Source organism: Lepidochelys kempii, chromosome 3, assembly GCF_965140265.1.
Source record: "Lepidochelys kempii isolate rLepKem1 chromosome 3, rLepKem1.hap2, whole genome shotgun sequence".
NCBI lineage: Eukaryota > Metazoa > Chordata > Testudines > Cheloniidae > Lepidochelys > Lepidochelys kempii.
This window is the reverse complement of record NC_133258.1, coordinates 38789497-38808887: the sequence shown is the minus strand read 5'-3', so window position 1 is coordinate 38808887 and position 19391 is coordinate 38789497. Positions and strand designations below refer to the sequence as shown.

General features: G+C 39.3%; 1 protein-coding gene across 5 annotated transcripts in view; it reads right to left on the bottom strand.

Annotated features, from left to right (window-relative positions):
• Positions 1–19391, bottom strand: part of SH3YL1 (SH3 and SYLF domain containing 1) — a 134333-nt gene that overhangs the window by 88775 nt on the left and 26167 nt on the right. For 4 of the 5 annotated variants that reach the window (XM_073336164.1, XM_073336165.1, XM_073336163.1 and 1 more), the window contains exons 2-4: positions 7691–7801; positions 6531–6644; positions 3139–3203 (exon numbers count right to left, since the gene is read on the bottom strand). In XM_073336164.1, the coding sequence (XP_073192265.1) occupies positions 3139–3203; positions 6531–6644; positions 7691–7801 (290 nt within the window). The remainder of the gene's footprint in view (positions 1–3138; positions 3204–6530; positions 6645–7690; positions 7802–19391) is intronic. The other variant, XM_073336162.1, reaches the window with a different exon arrangement.

Sequence of the window (19391 nt, the reverse complement as noted above, 5' to 3'; positions counted from 1 at the left end):
CCTGGTCATCCACCAGGTTAAGTACTTGACTGATGATGGGGTTGGGAGAAACTTTTCCAAGTTTCTTCAAGTGGTCAGAGCAGGGACAGCAGAAGGAACTGCTGGATGATTTGGGAATGAAGTATCATGAAGAATAGGAGAGAGGTAAGTTCACTGGCCGGAAAGAGGTGGCCAGCAATTGCAGCTTCTGAATCATTTCCAGAGATGATGTTCACCCCCATGTTGGTGATCCTGAACTGGGATCAGGGAGCTCTTTTCTTTGTTCACTTATAAATCTCATAAATATGAACATCTTCAGAACAGAAGCTACAAGTATAAACTTATTCTGAATCCATCCTAGGAAGGCCCGCTTTTGTAGCTTGTATAATAATATAGATACACACTTTATACAGCCACATCAGAAAAAAAACAACCTAGAGAACATAGGACTTTTTAAAAAGTAATATGCCATAAGCTGTAGTTCCCATTTACTTACTGGCTAACACACTAAGAAAGCATGGAAGTAAATACTATTATTTGTGAAATTAAAGATCTCAAACTATGAGAAAAGACGTATACACAGACAAATATATACACAAAACACATGCATATAATCAGCTGTATAAATATGAAGCTGAATACCTGAAGGAGGCTGTTGTATATTCTGTGGGTAAAATTTTCAGAAGCATCCAACTCAGGGCACATAATTGTTCAGAATGATTGCTATATTTTCCTCATTTTTTTCAGAGCTGATTATGTACATTAAAATATTTTTTGTATAAAAATCAATAGTGAATTGCTAGAATAGTTATAAGATGCCAGATATGATTAATTATAAAGATTTCTATGATCAGTCACTACATCCAATAGTCTTGACATTTCACTTGTAAAGGGAAGAAATGTAAAAAAGTAAATCTAAATACGACGCACATTTCTCAGAGAGTCCTCTGAAAGTAAAGTCATTAATGTCTGTGAAGGACTCGAATATTCTAATGATGAGCCTACAGAAAAGCCCAGGAGGAAATTAGTAATTCTGTGTTCATGGCGGGGTTTGAACAGCATGCAATAACAAGGTCTGAGGCCACACATTGAACAATGAGGAAAACACAAAATACTGACAGGTTTCAGAGTAACAGCCATGTTAGTCTGTATTCGCAAAAAGAAAAGGAGTATTTGTGGCACCTTAGAGACTAACCAATTTATTTGAGCATAAGCTTTTTACTGTAGCTCACGAAAGCTTATGCTCAAATAAATTGGTTAGTCTCTAAGGTGCCACAAGTCCTCCTTTTCTTTTTACAAAATACTGAATAGGTGCTTATTAAGTGACCACTAGAATGCCTTGCAAAAAGCACAGGCTGGCTGGGAGTGTGCCAGGGGCAGAGCTACAGCACACAGCACTGCATCCCACAGGGCAGTCCAGGGAGGCTACTGTAATTTAGACAGGCCCCCAAAGCTCTCTAAATTACATTTGTGGCATCTCCAGTCAGTCAACTGGCCCAGGATCAGGAAGGTAGAAAGGTTGATTAAAGCCACATAAACCTCCCTATCCTTTGGGCTGTGAATCTCACCCAAGGAAAGCAAATGTAGCACCAATACTAAAACTTTTATCCTAACTAAAATAATGGAACAAATATAAAGGGACAACGATTCTTAGAGGATGAGGCTTGGCCTACACTACAATGTTTGTGTCAACCTAATTATGTCCGTGTCTACACTACAGTGCTGCTTCCATCACAGTAAGTTGCTCACTACGCCGACATAACTCCACCTCCACGAGAGGCGTAGTGCTTATGTCAATGTAGTTAGGGCAACCCAGTGCCCGTGTAGACACTGCAATACTTACATTGCCTGTTGGCTGTCCGTCCTGAATGGGGCTGACAGCTGGAGCCCCTACATCTCCCCAATCTGGCACTGACAACCTGAGATGTCAGACAGGCACCAGGCTGATAGCAGGGGCTGTCAGCACCAGGGCAGGGGAGAGAGCCCAACAACTGGCTGATGCTGGGGCTGTCAGTGCCAGGGCTGCCAGGCTCCAGCCGTCAGTGTCCTATTCACTACAGTGAGTGGAAGCACTCCTGGTGAGGATGCACAGCACCAACAGAAGGAGCGTAGTGTTGACGTGGACAACCGCTTTAATTACTGCGGTGGCTGTATGTCGATTTAAGTCAACTTAATTTTGTAGTGTAGACAACCCCTTAGAGAAACATGACCAATAAGCAGCCTAAGCCGCTACAGACTAGGGACCGAATGGCTCGGCAACAGTTCTGCAGAAAAGGACCTAGGGGTTACAGTGGACGAGAAGCTGGATATGAGTCAACAGTGTGCCCTTGTTGCCAAGAAGGCCAATGGCATTTTGGGATGTATAAGTAGGGGCATTGCCAGCAGATCGAGGGATGTGATTGTTCCCCTCTATTCGACATTGGTGAGGCCTCACCTGGAGTAGTGTGTCCAGTTTTGGGCCCCACACTACAAGAAGGATGTGGAAAAATTGGAAAGAGTCCAGCGGAGAGCAACAAAAATGATTAGGGGACTGGAACACATGAGTTATGAGGAGAGGCTGAGGGAAATGGGGATGTTTAGTCTTCAGAAGAGAAGAATGAGGGGGCATTTGATAGCTGCTTTCAACTACCTAAAAGGGGGTTCCAAAGAGGATGGCTCTAGACTGTTCTCAGTAGTAGCAGATGACAGAACAAGGAGAAATGGTCTCAAGTTGCAGTGGGGGAGATTTAGGTAGGATATTAGGAAAAACTTTTTCAGTAGGAGGGTGGTGAAACACTGGAATGCGTTACCTAGGGAGGTGGTAGAATCTCCTTCCCTAGAAGTTTTTAAGGTCAGGCTTGACAAAGCCCTGGCTGGGATGATTTAACTGGGAATTGGTCCTGCTTTGAGCAGGGGGTTGGATTAGATGACTCCTGAGGTCCCTTCCAACCCTGATATTCTATGATTCTATGAATCTTCATTGCTCGATTTTTTACATCCCATTCAATATATATCATTTTATGAAAAAATGAGAAAAATTCATACTGCACATGCAATATTATAAAATAAGTTTCAAGTATAGTTCATGTACACTGAAACAGTGCATATTGCAAGACATCAATGGACGTAGCATAGAAAACTCTACTTTTGTAAGATTTTACAAATGTATTTAACCCTTACCTCAATTCCAATTTCAAATCCACCACCAAGGCCAGCTATCCCTATTGCAGAAGGAGAAGACCAACCTGACCCACACAAAATAAGATACATATTACAAAATTTCAACCATATCACCATTTAACAGTAATAAGTTCTCCCCTTTACAGAAACTAAAGCTCAACAAATACAATATGAAACATATTACAAGTCATTGCATTTGACATCCAAATTTTCAAACTGAAACCTAAAAAATTACACAGCTAAATATATTTTTTCTCTTGTTCTTAAAATGTGCCTCAAAATTTTCAGTGCCATCCAAAACTCAGTTTGAAAGTCATGTTTTCAAAGTAAAAATTGGTTTTCATGGAAGGCACCTGAAGAACTGGCAACATCAAGTAGACAGCAAATAAAAACAGTACTGCCTGGGAACAGTTTGTCTGATAAATAGTATTGCAATAGTAAAGAAAAAAATCCAAATTATAAAATTGCATTTCAATAGTTATAAGGACATAATTACTGAAAAACAAAACTGCACATTGGAAATTTTCACTGTAATTCTGATTACATATCGAAGGGACACTTCAGAGACAGCACCATTTACATTGAAGAACTCTTATTTTAGGCCAACTGTCTGCAATTTTTTTTTAATATATTAATGTGCATGTTTTCAAAAGCATTTTTCAAACATCATATAATTAGGTTCAGTTAATCTCTTGGATACCAAGGCTTGTTTACAAAGGTATCACAATACTTCACACAGAACATCAGAGGTTTGAAAATATGAAGGTTTATGGGGTGCATCAGTGTAGCTAAATGTTTTTGTTCGGTTACTTTTAGTAGTGGTCATGTATTTCTGCAAACAGTTACTTCCTATTGCATGCCTTTGTGTGCTTCACAACACTTTTATAAGCAAACAAAGAATTAGTTCTCACATTTAAACTGACCAACAGAGCAGAAATCTATTGCATACTAAATATCTTCCTTAGCTAAGGAACTATTTCATAACACTATAGTGAGCTACTGCATATTGAATTCCTAATGCATATTACCTAATGTTACTTACTGTAATACTTCTACTGGTAAATACTGATTTTAAACACAAAACACTATTTCTAATTATAAATCAACAGAGAGACAGACAAATAAGCCTTGGTAACTTAGTAACAGAATAGGAACGATGGTGTAAGAAACACCATTGAGCATTTTGAAATATTATATTCCCAGGGCCATAACCAGGATGGGGCAAGCGGTAGCTGCCCAGGGAGCAAAGTCATAGAGGAGGAAAAATGGGCAGAGAAATGCCCCCAAAAAACCAGCAGGGGGTGCAAATATGCTTGCTTACCCCATTCCTAAAATGCCTAGTTACATCTCTACTTCCACCATTTCAGTGTACTCTGCCTCTGATTTAGGATTTTTTCCTTGTTAGAATTCTTGGCATTATGTAACTAAGAGTTGAACTATAGTCTCTCATCTGAACACAGGTGAACAAATATTCAGGATATCAAAATGCTTATAGTTTTGACACCCAGTAAGCAGAACCTTTATGTCAGCACTCATTATAGCTATTTTACAGTTTCTCTTCTGGACAGGATTCCTACCTGCCCCTCCAAAAGTCCCCAAGCCAGTTCATTTGGTTTATTTGGATGTAAATTGTTGCATTCTGGGTAGCTTTTCCATGCCCGCTGACAGCAATTCTGGGCCCCAGGGCAGAAAAGTCCATTGCCCCCTTAGAAAGGGATGGCTGAGGTTTATGACACTACTTTTTATCCTATTGATAACACATTAGAACCCACTAGGCATAAGTTGTGGCATTGCTTGACCTAGTTAACTTTTTTTTACAGCACCAGTATTAAATAAACTGTAAAACTAAATGCAAGATGTAGAATTTGTTATTTTGAATTACATATTTAAATTAAATAAATACATTATGGAATGAAATTAATACATAAAACATTTAAAGAACCACAAAGTAACAACACACCTAAAGTACCAACTAGGCGAATTAAACACCTAATCATGATTCATGTGTAATCTAAAGAAAAGGAAAAAACTGATATACAAGATGTGACTGAATATGATCAAGAATGTTAAAATGTTAAAATATACAATACTTGCACTACTGGTGCTGTGGGACATCAACACCCAGAGCAATGAGGAGATGGCAGACATGGTGCGGCCACATCTATTGGGAGGCGGCCGGGGTGAAGGCAGAGGGAAAACCCGTGCCTCATTCCCTGGCTGAGTGGTGGAGGTGGCGCATCATAATGTGCTTGTGATAGCATCTCGTCAGCCAGTGCTAGAGGCAATGAAGTGGGGGGCTAGCCCCAGCTGCCTCTTGGCAAACTTAGGGTGGCTCGATAGGGTGGCTGAACTTGCTGGCTTGTGTTTGGTGAGGAGCTGCAGCCCTCGGGGAGGAAGTCTGATAGCGCAGAGGGAGCTTGTTCCTCTTTAAAGTCTCCCTGTGCTCGCCCAGCAGCCAGAGGAGGCAGCAAGCTCCACGGTTCCCAGGCTGTTATTGCTGATACTCTGCCAGACTGCCAGACCAGCAGGGTGCAGCAGCGCTCTAGTAAACTATTACTGTCACAGGGAGGGATGGTGCTCTGTACAGAGCAGCAGCAGCAGCAAACCGGATTTTTTTTTGTAATCTTAATTTTTATTTAAAAAATACGTTATCTATCCCATCCACCCGGGACCTTTTAAATCACTGTGCTCCTGAGCAATTCACCCCTTTGCCCTCCCCGTCAGCAGGCCTGAGATTTCCTAGAACAATAATCATGTGTGTGAACTCCATAAGTAGTGATGAAGATTGACCTGTAAAAGGTTTTCTTCCTAAGAAGTGGTGCAAGGGGCTGCAGTGAGACCTTCAAAATCAGTCCACTAAAAAGTAACAAGTTTAAAACTGGATTGTTTTCCCAACACAACATATAAAACTTACCTATGAAACTCATTTTCAAAAGATCACACACAAACAATAATGATAATATATAGATACTCTACTCGGTTAAACATATTAACCTTCATGCTTCAAAACAATTCTAAAATTGTTCACTATGGGGATATTACACATTGTTCTGAAGGCTCTAGCACTAGCTATTGTTACACGGCATGTGCATTAGAAAAGCAGCAAAGATGCTGAAAAACCTAAGTCTAGTCAACGGTGGTGCTCGCAGCACTACTGCTGCAATGTTGCTGGAGAACAGATACAAAATTTTCTAATGTAAAAATCAGCCTTAGAGACAGGCTACTAGAGTAGACAGATCCCTGGTTTGATCCAGAATGGCATTTCCTATGCTCTAGTTATTAAAAGCAGGAAAAAAGAAAAATGAATGACACTTATTTTGAAGTTTCCCCTGATGTAGAAAAGGAAGATACACACTGTAATTCTTTGTTTGATTGAGAATACGTCAACTTACTTCCATTAGGAAGGCGTGCTAATACAATCCCGCTGCCTCCTCGAGCAGTTACCAAAAATCCAGCTTTGATAACAGACAAAACTGCAAGGCCTTTAGCTTTAGCTATTACATTGGCTGAAAACAAATATTAATTAGTTAAAATTGACATTTTCAAAAGAGCATAAAGAACATACTAAAACACAATCGGGACTTAAAACACAACCATACATTTAACAATTTTGAATAAGAAAGAGACAAATTTATAACAAAATAGTGAGCTAAATTAGTGAAATATAAAAAGAAATGGAGACTCAACATCTCTGCCTCAACAGCTTTTTCAGGTGGAGGATTTTAACAGTAACAGAGTACATGTTAATCTGTAATCATTTTATAAAAATGATTAACATCCCCATTGTTATTCAATACTTAGGATCATAATAAAATGACATCAGAAAAGAAAATCTAAAGTTTTATTATATATCTTTTGGAACACAACTCATTTAAAATTCAAATAAAATTTGGAATATGGAACAAGGAAGGAAATTAGAACTCAGAGGAAAAAAAAAGATGAATATGGCAGAAAAAAAGGACAGTGGGAAAAAAAGTCAGATGGCCTGATTCTCCTCTAATACCAGTTTTATACTGGTGTGACTCCATTTACCTCCATTTTGATTTACAGTAGAGTCATAGGAAAATCATTGAAAATAGATTACTTTTAGCCGCATAACATATCTTAAAAATGTGTATATCAAGGCTACAATTCTATCTTGAAGATTCTGGTGATATTAACAAACTACTACAGATGTTCTGGTTGTAATTACTATATCTGGTCCTCCCTATGTGCCAGTCTATACAGGGCAAATATGGAGCCTCCATCCACATCATGCAGATGTCCACCAACATAGCCACTCTCACAGTGACTTCTGCTAATGGGGGTAGTGGGGGGGTGGGAACAAGGTGTGAGAAATATTCAACACAGGACCCCTGGACGAGAATGAATTTTATCTCTTAAGAGTAAATTCATTTCACAAAAATTATAGCTGTAGGGTCCAGGTCTTCATTACCCTTGGAGAAAATGCACAATAACACAGTAAGTAATCATGAAGACAATGGGAGTTTTGCCCAAGTGAGGTCTGGAGAAGTTGGTCCTTCAATTGCAACAAATTTGTATCCTTACTAACCTGGTATGATCTTATCAGGTCCATTTCTGGAAGTTATTTCTGTAAATTCTCGTAATATTTTAGCTGCCTTTTTTGCTTCTGATTTCAAGGTGGAAGGTATAGGATTATTCACTGTAAAACAATAGAAAAATATATAATGTGACTATTGAAATTATACTCTTGGAGTCACAGTTTAAAAGAGTTTATCCTTTTTTACTGGTTTGCATTTTTAAAGTGACAAGAGCTACCTAACACAATAAACTAATGCAATCAGCATACATTTGTATATAGGAATCCTAAATATATATACCAACCACCTAATAACGATACAGTAAAAACAAGAAGAAATGGTCTCCACTTTCTGTATACTTTACACCACAAGCACTATTCTCTTCCTCAGAAGCCCTTTTTATTAAAAGGCCCTGAAAGTGAACAAATTCAGATTATTGTGGACTAAAGGGCAGTGGGAGGGTGGCGGGGAGGAGCAAAATTCCAAAGGAAAAAGGCTTTCACAAAGAACTCCCAGTCAACAGCAACTTCTCTTTTATACCAAGAGGGATCCAGCTGAAAAACCTCTGTAAACTTCAGCTGTGGAAGTGCAACACAGGTAGAGGGACAGCCTCACAGGAAGGAAGATACTATGTCAATTAGGGTTTTAGATGTCACACATCAGCATCAGCTCCACTCTGGAAACCCACAAAGCAGCCAATTTTTAGTAAGAATGACAATTATATTCAAACCTTTCCATAAGTTAATTAGATTTGTTTCATTTAAGCAATTCATAGACAGAATGTTTGTCACTCGTTTACGAGCAATTATTACTTGTTTATAGCACCCCTAAAATATGCTAGGTGCTTATATATCAAATCACTGACCCTATCTAAAAGACTAAAATCTTGGCTCCAATTCTGTAAACACATACTTATGTGAATTACTTTACACATGTGAGTAGTACTGTTGTGTCCACACATCAAGGAGGGCCAGCACTCTTCCCTTGTGTCAGATAAAAGAGTAAAAGCCAGTACTGGTTCTCAAAAATATTGAAGGAAGCAGGAGTATAATGCTACTTTTTCCAACATGAAATATTACTGCCTCTCACGATTTCTGGTTTTACTGGCAGAAAATGATTTTAGAACAAGCAATCCTTTGGACATTAAACCCAAAAAAGTTTAAACAAAAAGAAAAAAAACCTCACATTTGCAGGGCAGTGACTAAGTGAAAAGTTAGCCACACTAATTAGAGTGTCTAAAATTTTCATTCACTCCTTTGCTCTAAATAACTTTTTAACCCATAGCCATAGCGCAACTAGTCAAGCTTTCAATCAACAAGGAAGACGCATCAATGACTCGAGTAGGATTTCTAAGTTGGCCAAACAGTACAAGAAGTGTCCTGTTATCACTAAGCCCTACAAGCCTCAGAATGAGATGAGACATTAGGCTGCGTCTGAAAAAACCCAACACCTTAAAGTGATGATTTTACACACATTTTATGATTTTCAATTAAATACATATTTCTACATCAAAATTTTCTTATATGACAAAACTTGTGATTATCTGGTTAGATGTCTTCATGTAAAGCACCTAATTTTGAAAGATCATCATTCTTCCTTATGAATGTGCTCAACAATATGAGATTATTTCCATCATTCTATGATGCTTCTTGTAGAATCATGTTTATGTTCCAGTCCCATCACTGGATGTGGGGAATACTTACGCTTTGTATTAATACCAAAACCTAAACTCTGAGGTACTTCAGAAAAGTCCATAAAAACCTTTGGCTATTGATTCAGTTTTATGACAAACAAGCCTGCTGTAAAAACTGCTAAAAATGTATTTGGTCTGTATTTTAACCTCCCTTTATAGGAGGCATACACTATGGATTTGAAACAAACATTCAACTGTAAATAAATTAGTCAGGAAAGGTTATGTGCTCTTACTAGAGCTGTCGATTAGTTGCAGTTAACTACGCGATTAACTCAAAAAAATTAATGATGATTAAAAAAATTAATGATGATTAATCACACTTAATAGAATACCAATTGAAATTTATTAAGTATTTCTGGGTGTTTTTCTACATTTTCAAATATATCGATTTCAGTTACAACACAGAATACAAAGTGTACAGTGCTCACTTTATATTATTTTTGTTACAAATATTTGCACTGTAAAAATGATAAACAAAAGAAACAGAATTTTTTCAATTCACCTCATACAAGTACCGTAGTGCAATCTCTTTATCATGAAAGTGCAACTTACAAATGTAGTTTTTTTAATTACATAACAGCACTCAAAAACAAAAAGTAAAACTTTAGAGCCTACAAGTCTACTCAGTCCTACTTCTTGTTCAGCCAATCGCTAAGAGAAACAAGTTTGTTTACATTTACAGGAAATAATGCTGCCCACTTCTTAATTACAACGTCACCTGAAAATGAGGACAGGTGTTTGCATGGCACCGTTGTAGCTGGTGTCGCAAGATATTTGTATGCCAGATGCACTAAAGATTCATATGCCTCTTCATGCTTTGGCTATCATTCCAGAGGACTTGTTTCCATGCTGATGACTCTCATTAAAAAAAATAATGCACTAATTAAATTTGTGACTGAACTCCTTGGGGGAAAATTGTATGTCTCCTGCTCTGTTTTAACCCATATTCTGCCATATATTTCATGTTATAGCAGTCTCAAATGATGACCCAGCAGGTTGTTCCTTTTAAGAACACTTTCACTGCAGATTTCACAAAATGCAAAGAAGGTACCAATGTGAGATTTCTAAATATAGCTATAGCACTCAACCAAAGATTTAAGAATCTGAAGTGCCTTCCAAAATCTGAGAGGGATGAGGTGCTGAGCATGCTTTCAGAAGTCTTAAAAGAGCAACACTCTGATGCCAAAACTATAGAACCCAAATAATCAAAAGAGAAAATCAAACTTCTGCTCGTGGCATCTGACTCAGATGATGAAAAATGAACATGCATGAGTCCGCACTGCTTTGGATCGTTATCGAGGAGAACCTGTCATCAGCATGGATGCATGTCCTCTGGAATGACGGTTGAAGCATTAAGGGACATATGAATCGTTACTGCATCTAGCACGTAACTATCTTGCAATGCCGGCTACAACAGTGCCATGCAAACACATGTTCTCACTTTCAGGTGACACTGTAAACAAGAATCAGACATCATTATCTTCTGCAAATGTAAACAAACTTGTTTGTCTAATCAATTGGTTGAACAAGAAGTAGGACTGATGGGACTTGTAGGCTCTAAACTTTTACATGGTTTTATTTTTGAATGCAGGGTTTCTTTGTACATAATTCTACATTTGTAAGTTCGACTTTCATGATAAAGAGATGCACTACAGTACTTGTATTAGGTGAATTGAAAAATACTATTTCTTTTGTTTTTTACAGTACAAATTTTGTAATAAAAATAAATATAAAGTGAGCACTGTACACTTTTTCTGTGTTGTAATTGAAATCAATATATTTGAAAATGTAGAAAACATCTACAAATATTTAAATACATGGTATTCTATTATTGTTCAACAGCCCGATTAATTGCACTATTAATCACAATTAATTTTTTTATTTGCTTGACAGCAATTACTTGTATATTTTTTATATATTACTTGTATTTTACTCTTACTTGTATATTTTTAATACAATTTTCTTTGTGGTTACCAATTCTTAAAGCATTTTAAAAAAATGTCTATGAAGAGTTCTACAAAGGTGGGGCCAACCCACTATCCCTTGATTAGAAGGTCTGGTTGTATTTCTACAATTTAGTGGATGGAAAACCTCCTTGAGAAGAGAGGAAGGAAAGTAGGGAAAAGGATGTATCTTCTACAGAATGTCTGTCTCAGGCCTTGTCTACATGGGGAAGTTTTTTCAATGTATCTTTAGTTTATTTCAGTATGAACTGCCTTGCATCCACATAAGTGATTTCCCCAGCCCCATTTTGCATTTTATCCTGCTATAACTGCTTTGGAAGAGACACAGAGAACTATTTTGGAATGAGTTATACCACTATAAGACTTGTACTCCAATTTCAAATTAACTATATAACTTCAGGTAGAATAAAAGCTAGAAACACACCACCATCAATGCTCATAGTGATTTTGGGAGCAAAAGTTCCAGTTTTCATTGCATCTAGTTGCTAAAGTTCCTAGCACCATGGACCACTCTAGACCACCCCCCACATTAATTTAGTTAACTCACCATTGTGATTAAACAAGCCTTGTATGATCATGAAAAAAATACCCCTTTTTCTGCTGATGAACTCCAAGGCCTATTTGGGGAGTGTATGGGAGGCAAGCAAGGGGACAGACAAATAATAGACATGTGCATCCCATCAGTGGCTCCTATACAATTCCATAACTCCAAGCATTCACCGGAGATTACTCACAAATTTGCATTGCCAAATTTTATTATCCAGGGAAGCAGCACACAGCTCTGTGACAACAGTTGATTTTCAAAACGAAATGAATTAGCTATTGACTGGTAGCAAACAAAGAAGGCAAGCTTCTGTAGGGTGATGACCATGTTTCTCTGCTTTGAGGGGGACCCACACATTGGTGCTCGGTCACTGTAGCGCCACGGCGAGCTCTACACACGTTGAGAAAAGTGGCCTTCCACATCCTAAATTCCAAGGATATTTTGGTCATCCCATTGCCAATACATCTGGAGCACAATGTTCATATAAACAACTATCATGACTGTGCTGCTCAGGAGTGTGTCCTCCACATTGCCTGACAAGGGTTTGAAAATTTGTTTGATTATGAAAGTTTCTACTGCTACTGAGCAAGAAGGAAACAGATGGAGTGAGCACAGGGAAGAATGGACTGAGTGGGAGTTAGGCACTACAGGGAAGTATGCTCTAAATTTAAATTTAACAAAACAGCCTGGTAGAACAACAAATTAAACCTCTTAAAAACATAAAATCTTGCCACTGAAATATCAATACACCACCAAAAAGGGAATCAGGAAGGCAAGGAGGAAACAATTATGGCTAAATGGCAAGTTTTGAGAGCCTATTTGAGCCAAAACAGAAATCCTGCAAGATTTGGAACTTTGACTCTAGTGAAACCAGTAAACAGAAGCCTACGTTATAGAAGGCATTAAACAAGAAAGAAATTAAAGGGCCAAAATGGAGTTCAAAGAGCAAACATTTAAAGGTATGTGATCACTGATGTGGGTGTTGCCTTCCTATTTCTTGTTCCTGGTTTGTTTCCTAGTTCCTGTTTTTGATTAAGGCTGTATGCATGCATAGCATAGGGTGTATAGGTATGTGCACTGCTACATATCTGCTGTTCAGACTTAGGTTTTGTTCAGACTGTTGCTAATCTAACCAGTTCAGGCTTATTACATCTTTTGATTAACAACCTACCTGCAGGTCTTGCTCGTTTGAGGGGGGGGAAGGAAGGGGGAGAAAGAGATGGACTGCTATTCTAGGGTGCATCAGACCATAACAAGAGCATTATGGCAACAAGTGTTTTTAATGTGCAACCTATGCTGCCTGGACATCCTTAGGCTGTTGACTAGCCAGACTTTATTCAGAATTTTGAAAACTATGTGCAGATCGTGTAACTCTCTGATGCAAGGCATTGGAGAGGGCTCAGGCTGAGAGGTTGGTGTGTGTCAGACTGCTGCTACCTTTGTGTCTATGCTTAAACCACCAGCTGCTCCTCCTACTTCTGTAGCCCAGAGTCACATGACACTAATTATTCCTGCTCCATGACCGAGGCAGTAAACGTTGCCAAGTCGGCAGTTTCCTGTGTGGTAGTCTGGATAACTTGGTCAATTTCTCTCCCTGTCCGGCTAGCACTGCTATATGTTGCGCTTGTGGAAAGGAAGGACACGATGCAGAGGTACACTGGTTCACAAAGACAAGAGGCATGAAGTGCATGTGAAGCTGCAGGATACCACCTTTACTGGGATCCCTGATGTTTCCTTTAGTATGATTTTCTCAAGTTGCAAGGTACTGGAGCTAGTATTTGCTGTCACGGATATTAATGGCCTTCCACTGAAGTGCATGGTGGATATCGGTGCTGAAGTTAACATTCTCCCTTCTGAGTTAGTTCATATGCTGGACATTTACCTCCCTACAGTGGTTAAAAATATTTGGGATTTGTATGCCTTGTAGACAGTGACTGATAATGTAATGTTCTGTGCTCTACAAAAGGCATAGCTTTGCCTGCAACATTTTTACATTATTCAGTGCGCAGCTGTGAATGTCGTTCCATTATTGTCCTATGATCCATGCTTCAGTTTGGTATTACCCATTAACTCACACAGGACACCTCAAGTGTGGTTATGTCAGCTAGAATAGAAAGTGATACCCAAAACTATCATTCAGACACACCATGGTGATAGTGTTCTGTCCCTGGAATATTACTTCTGGGGGAATTTTGCACCAAAAAATTAAAAAGTCTGCACACAATATTTTAAAATTTTGCAAATTAGCATAATCATGCCAGTTTCAATTATTTTGGTAATTTATTTCAAAATACTTGTCAGCAAGTATGTCTATATTAATACACACACAAAAATTGCCCCAGAAGTAGAAAGAAACTCCTATGATAACCCAGTACCTGTTTCGCTGCCTCCCCCCCCGCCCGCCAATACACCCAACCCCGCTCAGAGCTCAGCTGTGGGGTCCTCTCTTGTCTGGATACCCACACCCCCTCCCAACCCAGAGCCCAGCTGCAGAACTCCCCTAGCCCAGATACCCAGACCCCTTCCTTTCCTCCCCCAAGAGCTTAGGGATCCAAAGGGAAAAACAGCTGATGCTTGGTCCCAGGCTTTTGTGGAGTTGCCTGCATGCTGCCATCGCCTTCTCTCAGGGTGTGCAGGGAACTACAGCTGTTGGGAACCCTCTAGTTGCCTCCCCTGGCAGTGTCTTCTATGTGCGAGCTGGGCTCTGCCAGGTCCAGCAGCCTCTAGTTGCGGCCACCAGCAGTGCAGCCCATTTCTGTAGGGGAAAGGATATTCTGCACACAACATTTCTGCAAAATTCTGCATTGCACAGTGGCACAGAATTCCCCCTCGAGTAGAATATGCATGCTCTCTACAGCTGGGATTTGAGTACCAAGCCCTTTGCACCACCTATATCTTGTGTATCTCCTGTATTTGTGGACAGGATCCAAGCAGAAATGTAAAATATGAAAGATAATGGTATAATTCAGGAGGTGGAAGGACCTATGGATCAGAGCTCATTTCTTGTTTAACCGCTTTATTTGCTACTTTTGGCCTACCCGAGAGTATTGTTTCAGATAATAGGACACCTTTTGCATCAAGACAGTTTGAAGGCTGACGAATATTGGAATAGCACATTACCAATCTGCTGTGTATCATGCCCAAGGAAATGGGATAGTGGAGATAATGCATGGGACTCTAAATAAGTATGTAGCTCGCATACTGGAGGAACATCAAGATACACTATTCCCTATCGCATTAAGTCATGCTTTATAGAATATTAGGAGTACCCCTCATAAAAGTATTTGCGAAACCTCATTGTATCAGCTCTTCAGACAACCAAAAAGGATCAAGTTCTCTATGCTGATGGAAAAGGTTCATCCAATCTCTTCACCATCCTTGAAGCTGACTGAGGTGATTAAAAAATATGCAAGTTTCAACAAGTGTATCCATACAACACTCCAAGTATTCTATCCTCAACAAACAGTGTGTGTTAGGTAAGGGTTTGATACGGTTTTCAAGATTCAAGACATGATCTTGCAGGCTGCAGGTGGAGTGTGGTGATTGCATTTAACCAGCAAAATATGCTGTCTGCAGAAAGGGGAACAGATAGGGAAGAGGATATTCCTTCTGCGTATGATTCTGTCATATGGCCAGTTGGGGAAGTTACACCATAGCAACAGCATCCACTTCTTGAGCTGCATTAGAGGTTTAACTTGTGGCCACAGGATCACCTAGTGCCTCTGGCCACTACTGCTGAACTTTTCAGGAGAAAGGAAGGAAATTGTCATGATTGGTGTGTGTATTGTCTTTCTGTTCCTGCTCTCCGAATTCAGTGTTCCTGTTCAAGGTTGTATGTGTGCATAGCACTGGGTGTGTGTAGCTACTCAAGGCCTGCTGCTACGTATCTGCTGTTTACTTACGTTTTGTTCAAACTATTCCTGACCTAACCGATTCAAGGTTATTACATGTTTTGATTGACAAACTACCTGTGTGTCTTGCTTCTTTTTTGGACTGCTATTCTGGGATGCATCGAAGTGTAACAAGATGCCAAAACAAATAAGAGGTTCTTTAAGTATGTCAAAAGAAAAGGGGCCTGCAAAAGAATCAGTGCATCTGCTCTGCCTCACCTGGGATAAGAGGGAAAAAGGAATCATAGAATCATAGAATATCAGGGTTGGAAGGGACCTCAGGAGGTCATCTAGTCCAACCCCCTGCTCAAAGCAGGACCAATCCCCAACTAAATCATCCCAGCCAGGGCTCGGTCAAGCCTGACCTTAAAAACTTCTAAGGAAGGAGATTCCACCACCTCCCTAGATAATGCATTCCAGTGTTTCACCACCCTCCTAGTGAAAAAGTTTTTCCTAATATCCAACCTAAACCTCCCCCACTGCAACTTGAGACCATTACTCCTCGTTCTGTCATCTGCTACCACTGAGAACAGTCTAGATCCATCCTCTTTGGAACCCCCTTTCAGGTAGTTGAAAGCAGCTATCAAATCCCCCCTCATTCTTTTCTTCCGCAGACTAAACAATCCCAGTTCCCACAGCCTCTCCTCATAAGTCATGTGTTCCAGTCCCCTAATAATTTTTGTTGCCCTGCGCTGGACGCTTTCCAATTTTTCCACATCCTTCTTGTAGTGTGGGGTACAAAACTGGACACAGTACTCCAGATAAGGCCTCACCAATGTCGAATAGAGAATGATCACGTCCCTAAATCTGCTGGCAATGATTTCTTTGCATCAACCTTCACCACTGAGAATATTAAGACAATACCTACTCTGGACCCGCCCTTTTTGATAATAAAGATGACGTACTGTTAGACATTGAAGTTTCAGAAGAAGTGGACTGGACTGGTAGCCTGATTAAGTGTGAAAATTCCTGTGTGCCTATGCTACTGAACAAAGGCAATGCTATCAATAGTTTCAACAAGGAAAGTACAATGAGTGCTTTTGCAATCAAAATAAAGTATTCGGTCTCTTAAAACAGTTTTGATTTATGTTTGAATTCTATAAACACAAGTTTGGACACACTTGATAACATTAAGGTGTGCCCTAGAACAGTGGCTCTCAAACTTTTCTTCTAGTGACTCATTTCAAATAGCAGGCCTTTGAGTGTGACCCCCCCTTATAAATTAAGGACACTTTTTAATATATTTAACACCATTATAAATGCTGGAGGCAAAGTGGGGTTTGGGGTGGAGGTTGACAGCTCCTGACCCCCCACGTAATAACCTTGTGACCCCCTGAGGGATCCTGACCCCAGTTTGAGAACCCCTGCCCTAGAAGAATTCTGAAAGAGGAAAGAATCCCTTGATAGTATCTTGTAGTTCAGGAGAGTATAGCATATTTTCATAATGGAAAAGCTCAGACACAATCTGAGACAGAGCAAGTAATTCTTACAGATCTGACTACCTTTGCACAATATGAAAGAGACAAAAAAATAGGAAAGAAACCCAGGAAACAGACATTTGTCTTATAAAAAAAGATCAGTGTTTGTCCAAGCACTATATAGTAATAATAGAACTCAAGTTGCAGTGGGGGAGGTTTAGATTGGATATTAGGAAAAACTTTTTCACTAAGAGGGTGGTGAAACACTGGAATGCGTTACCTAGGGAGGTGGTAGAATCTCCTTCCTTAGAGGTTTTTAAGGTCAGGCTTGACAAAGCCCTGGCTGGGATGATTTAACTGGGAATTGGTCCTGCTTCGAGCAAGGGGTTGGACTAGATGACCTTCTGGGGTCCCTTCCAACCCTGATATTCTATGATTCTATGAACTGATTGAAGATTACACTGAAGTTCTTTGGGACAAAAAATGTTCTTCTACCCCGTTTATATAGTGCCAAGAACAATGGGGAACCAATCCTAATTGGGACTTCTAAAAGTTACTACAATACAAATAATAATATTATATTGCTCCATATTAGTTCTTAGTCCCACAATTTTCATAGAACTCCATTGTAATTTGAAAACTAATGATTTTTCCTTTAATTTGCTCAAAGAAGTTTAGAATATATTTTGCTATATAATAAACTACAACATATCATGCTACTGTAACCCATGCCTGCTTGGTGTGGCACTCTGTCCTCCTCTACTGGCAGCTAGAGATTGATGAGTCTGCTACAGCCTCAAACAAGAGAGGCGTGTCTTGTAGCTCATGCAGTAGAGGCTGATGCTTTAAGCTCCATAAGTCCTAGGTTTGATCCTGGCCAGTGATGACTGGGGTCTGTTGGTATTATGCTACCATACAAATTTTTGTTCCTAAATATAAATACTTTATAATAAGACTTTATAGAACTTTTACTTATTTCTCTAGTCAGCATGTTGTACCACTCTGGTAGTAGAATATGAATTATACAGTAGCCTCTCTTTTCATTGCACATTCTTCACTATTAGCTTTTAAGCATGCCTTGCATTAATAGATACATAATTGTTTGGTTTGTATTCCACCAGCATTCAAGAAAGAGACATAGCAAAAAGCAGTAAGACAATTTCCATCTAGAGGATTTACCAACTTATGGATATGGAATGCCATGATCAGGGAATACCCAATGGGACCAAGCTTCATTTACATAGTCGCTTGATGAAGAAGAAATAAGACAGAGCCCATGAGAGTCAGCACCACGTACTGCAAAGGAGAATATCATATGAAAATTGATTAACTACTTAATTTGAAAGCTTATAAATAAAGTGCATGAGCCTCTCATTTAGATTCTAGCAGTAACATAGTGTTGACTGAATATTTGAATACAGAGCAAAAAATATTTTGCATAATTGTCTGAGCGAGGTGTAGTATATACAAAAGTTATTACATTCTTTAAAAACTAATTCTGATCTAATCCCAATTTTATAAATCTATGAACCAATGGGTAAACAAATATGATAGATTTCTCAAAACTTGACTCAACAGAAATAAGTACAGTTTATGCAGGAGATGGGAGATGTAAGAAGAGATGCAGACAAGGTTGTGTGTCACAATCTTGTACGCACAATAAGTCAACTTGGAAGAGCATAGTTGGAAAAGTCTCTGAGTTTGGATTCAAGACACAAGAGAACAGAGAAATGACTGAGTATCAGCTATCGAAAACCAATAATTATTTAAATTTCACTAAGTACCTAGAAAAACGAGCTAACAGCATTTAGTGGAATACGTAGTTGATACTAAGGGTTTGTCTACATTACCCGCTGGATGGATGAGCAGTGATCAATCCAATGGGGGTTGATTTATCACGTCTAGACTAGACTACACGTGATAAATCAACCACCGTGCGCTCTCCCGTTGACTCCAGTACTTCACCAGGGCGAGAGGCTCAGGCGGAGTCGACGGGAGAGTGTCAGTTGTCGACTTACCGCAGTGAAGACACCGCAGTAAGTAGAACTAAGTATGCCGACTTCAGCTACATTATTCACATAGGTGATGTTGTGTAACTTAGATCAATCCCACCCCCGGTGTAGACCAGGCCTAATTCAGAGAAGCTACAGACACCAATGAGTATAGCGATACAAAAGTTTGAGAACCACTGACAGGATTTTAT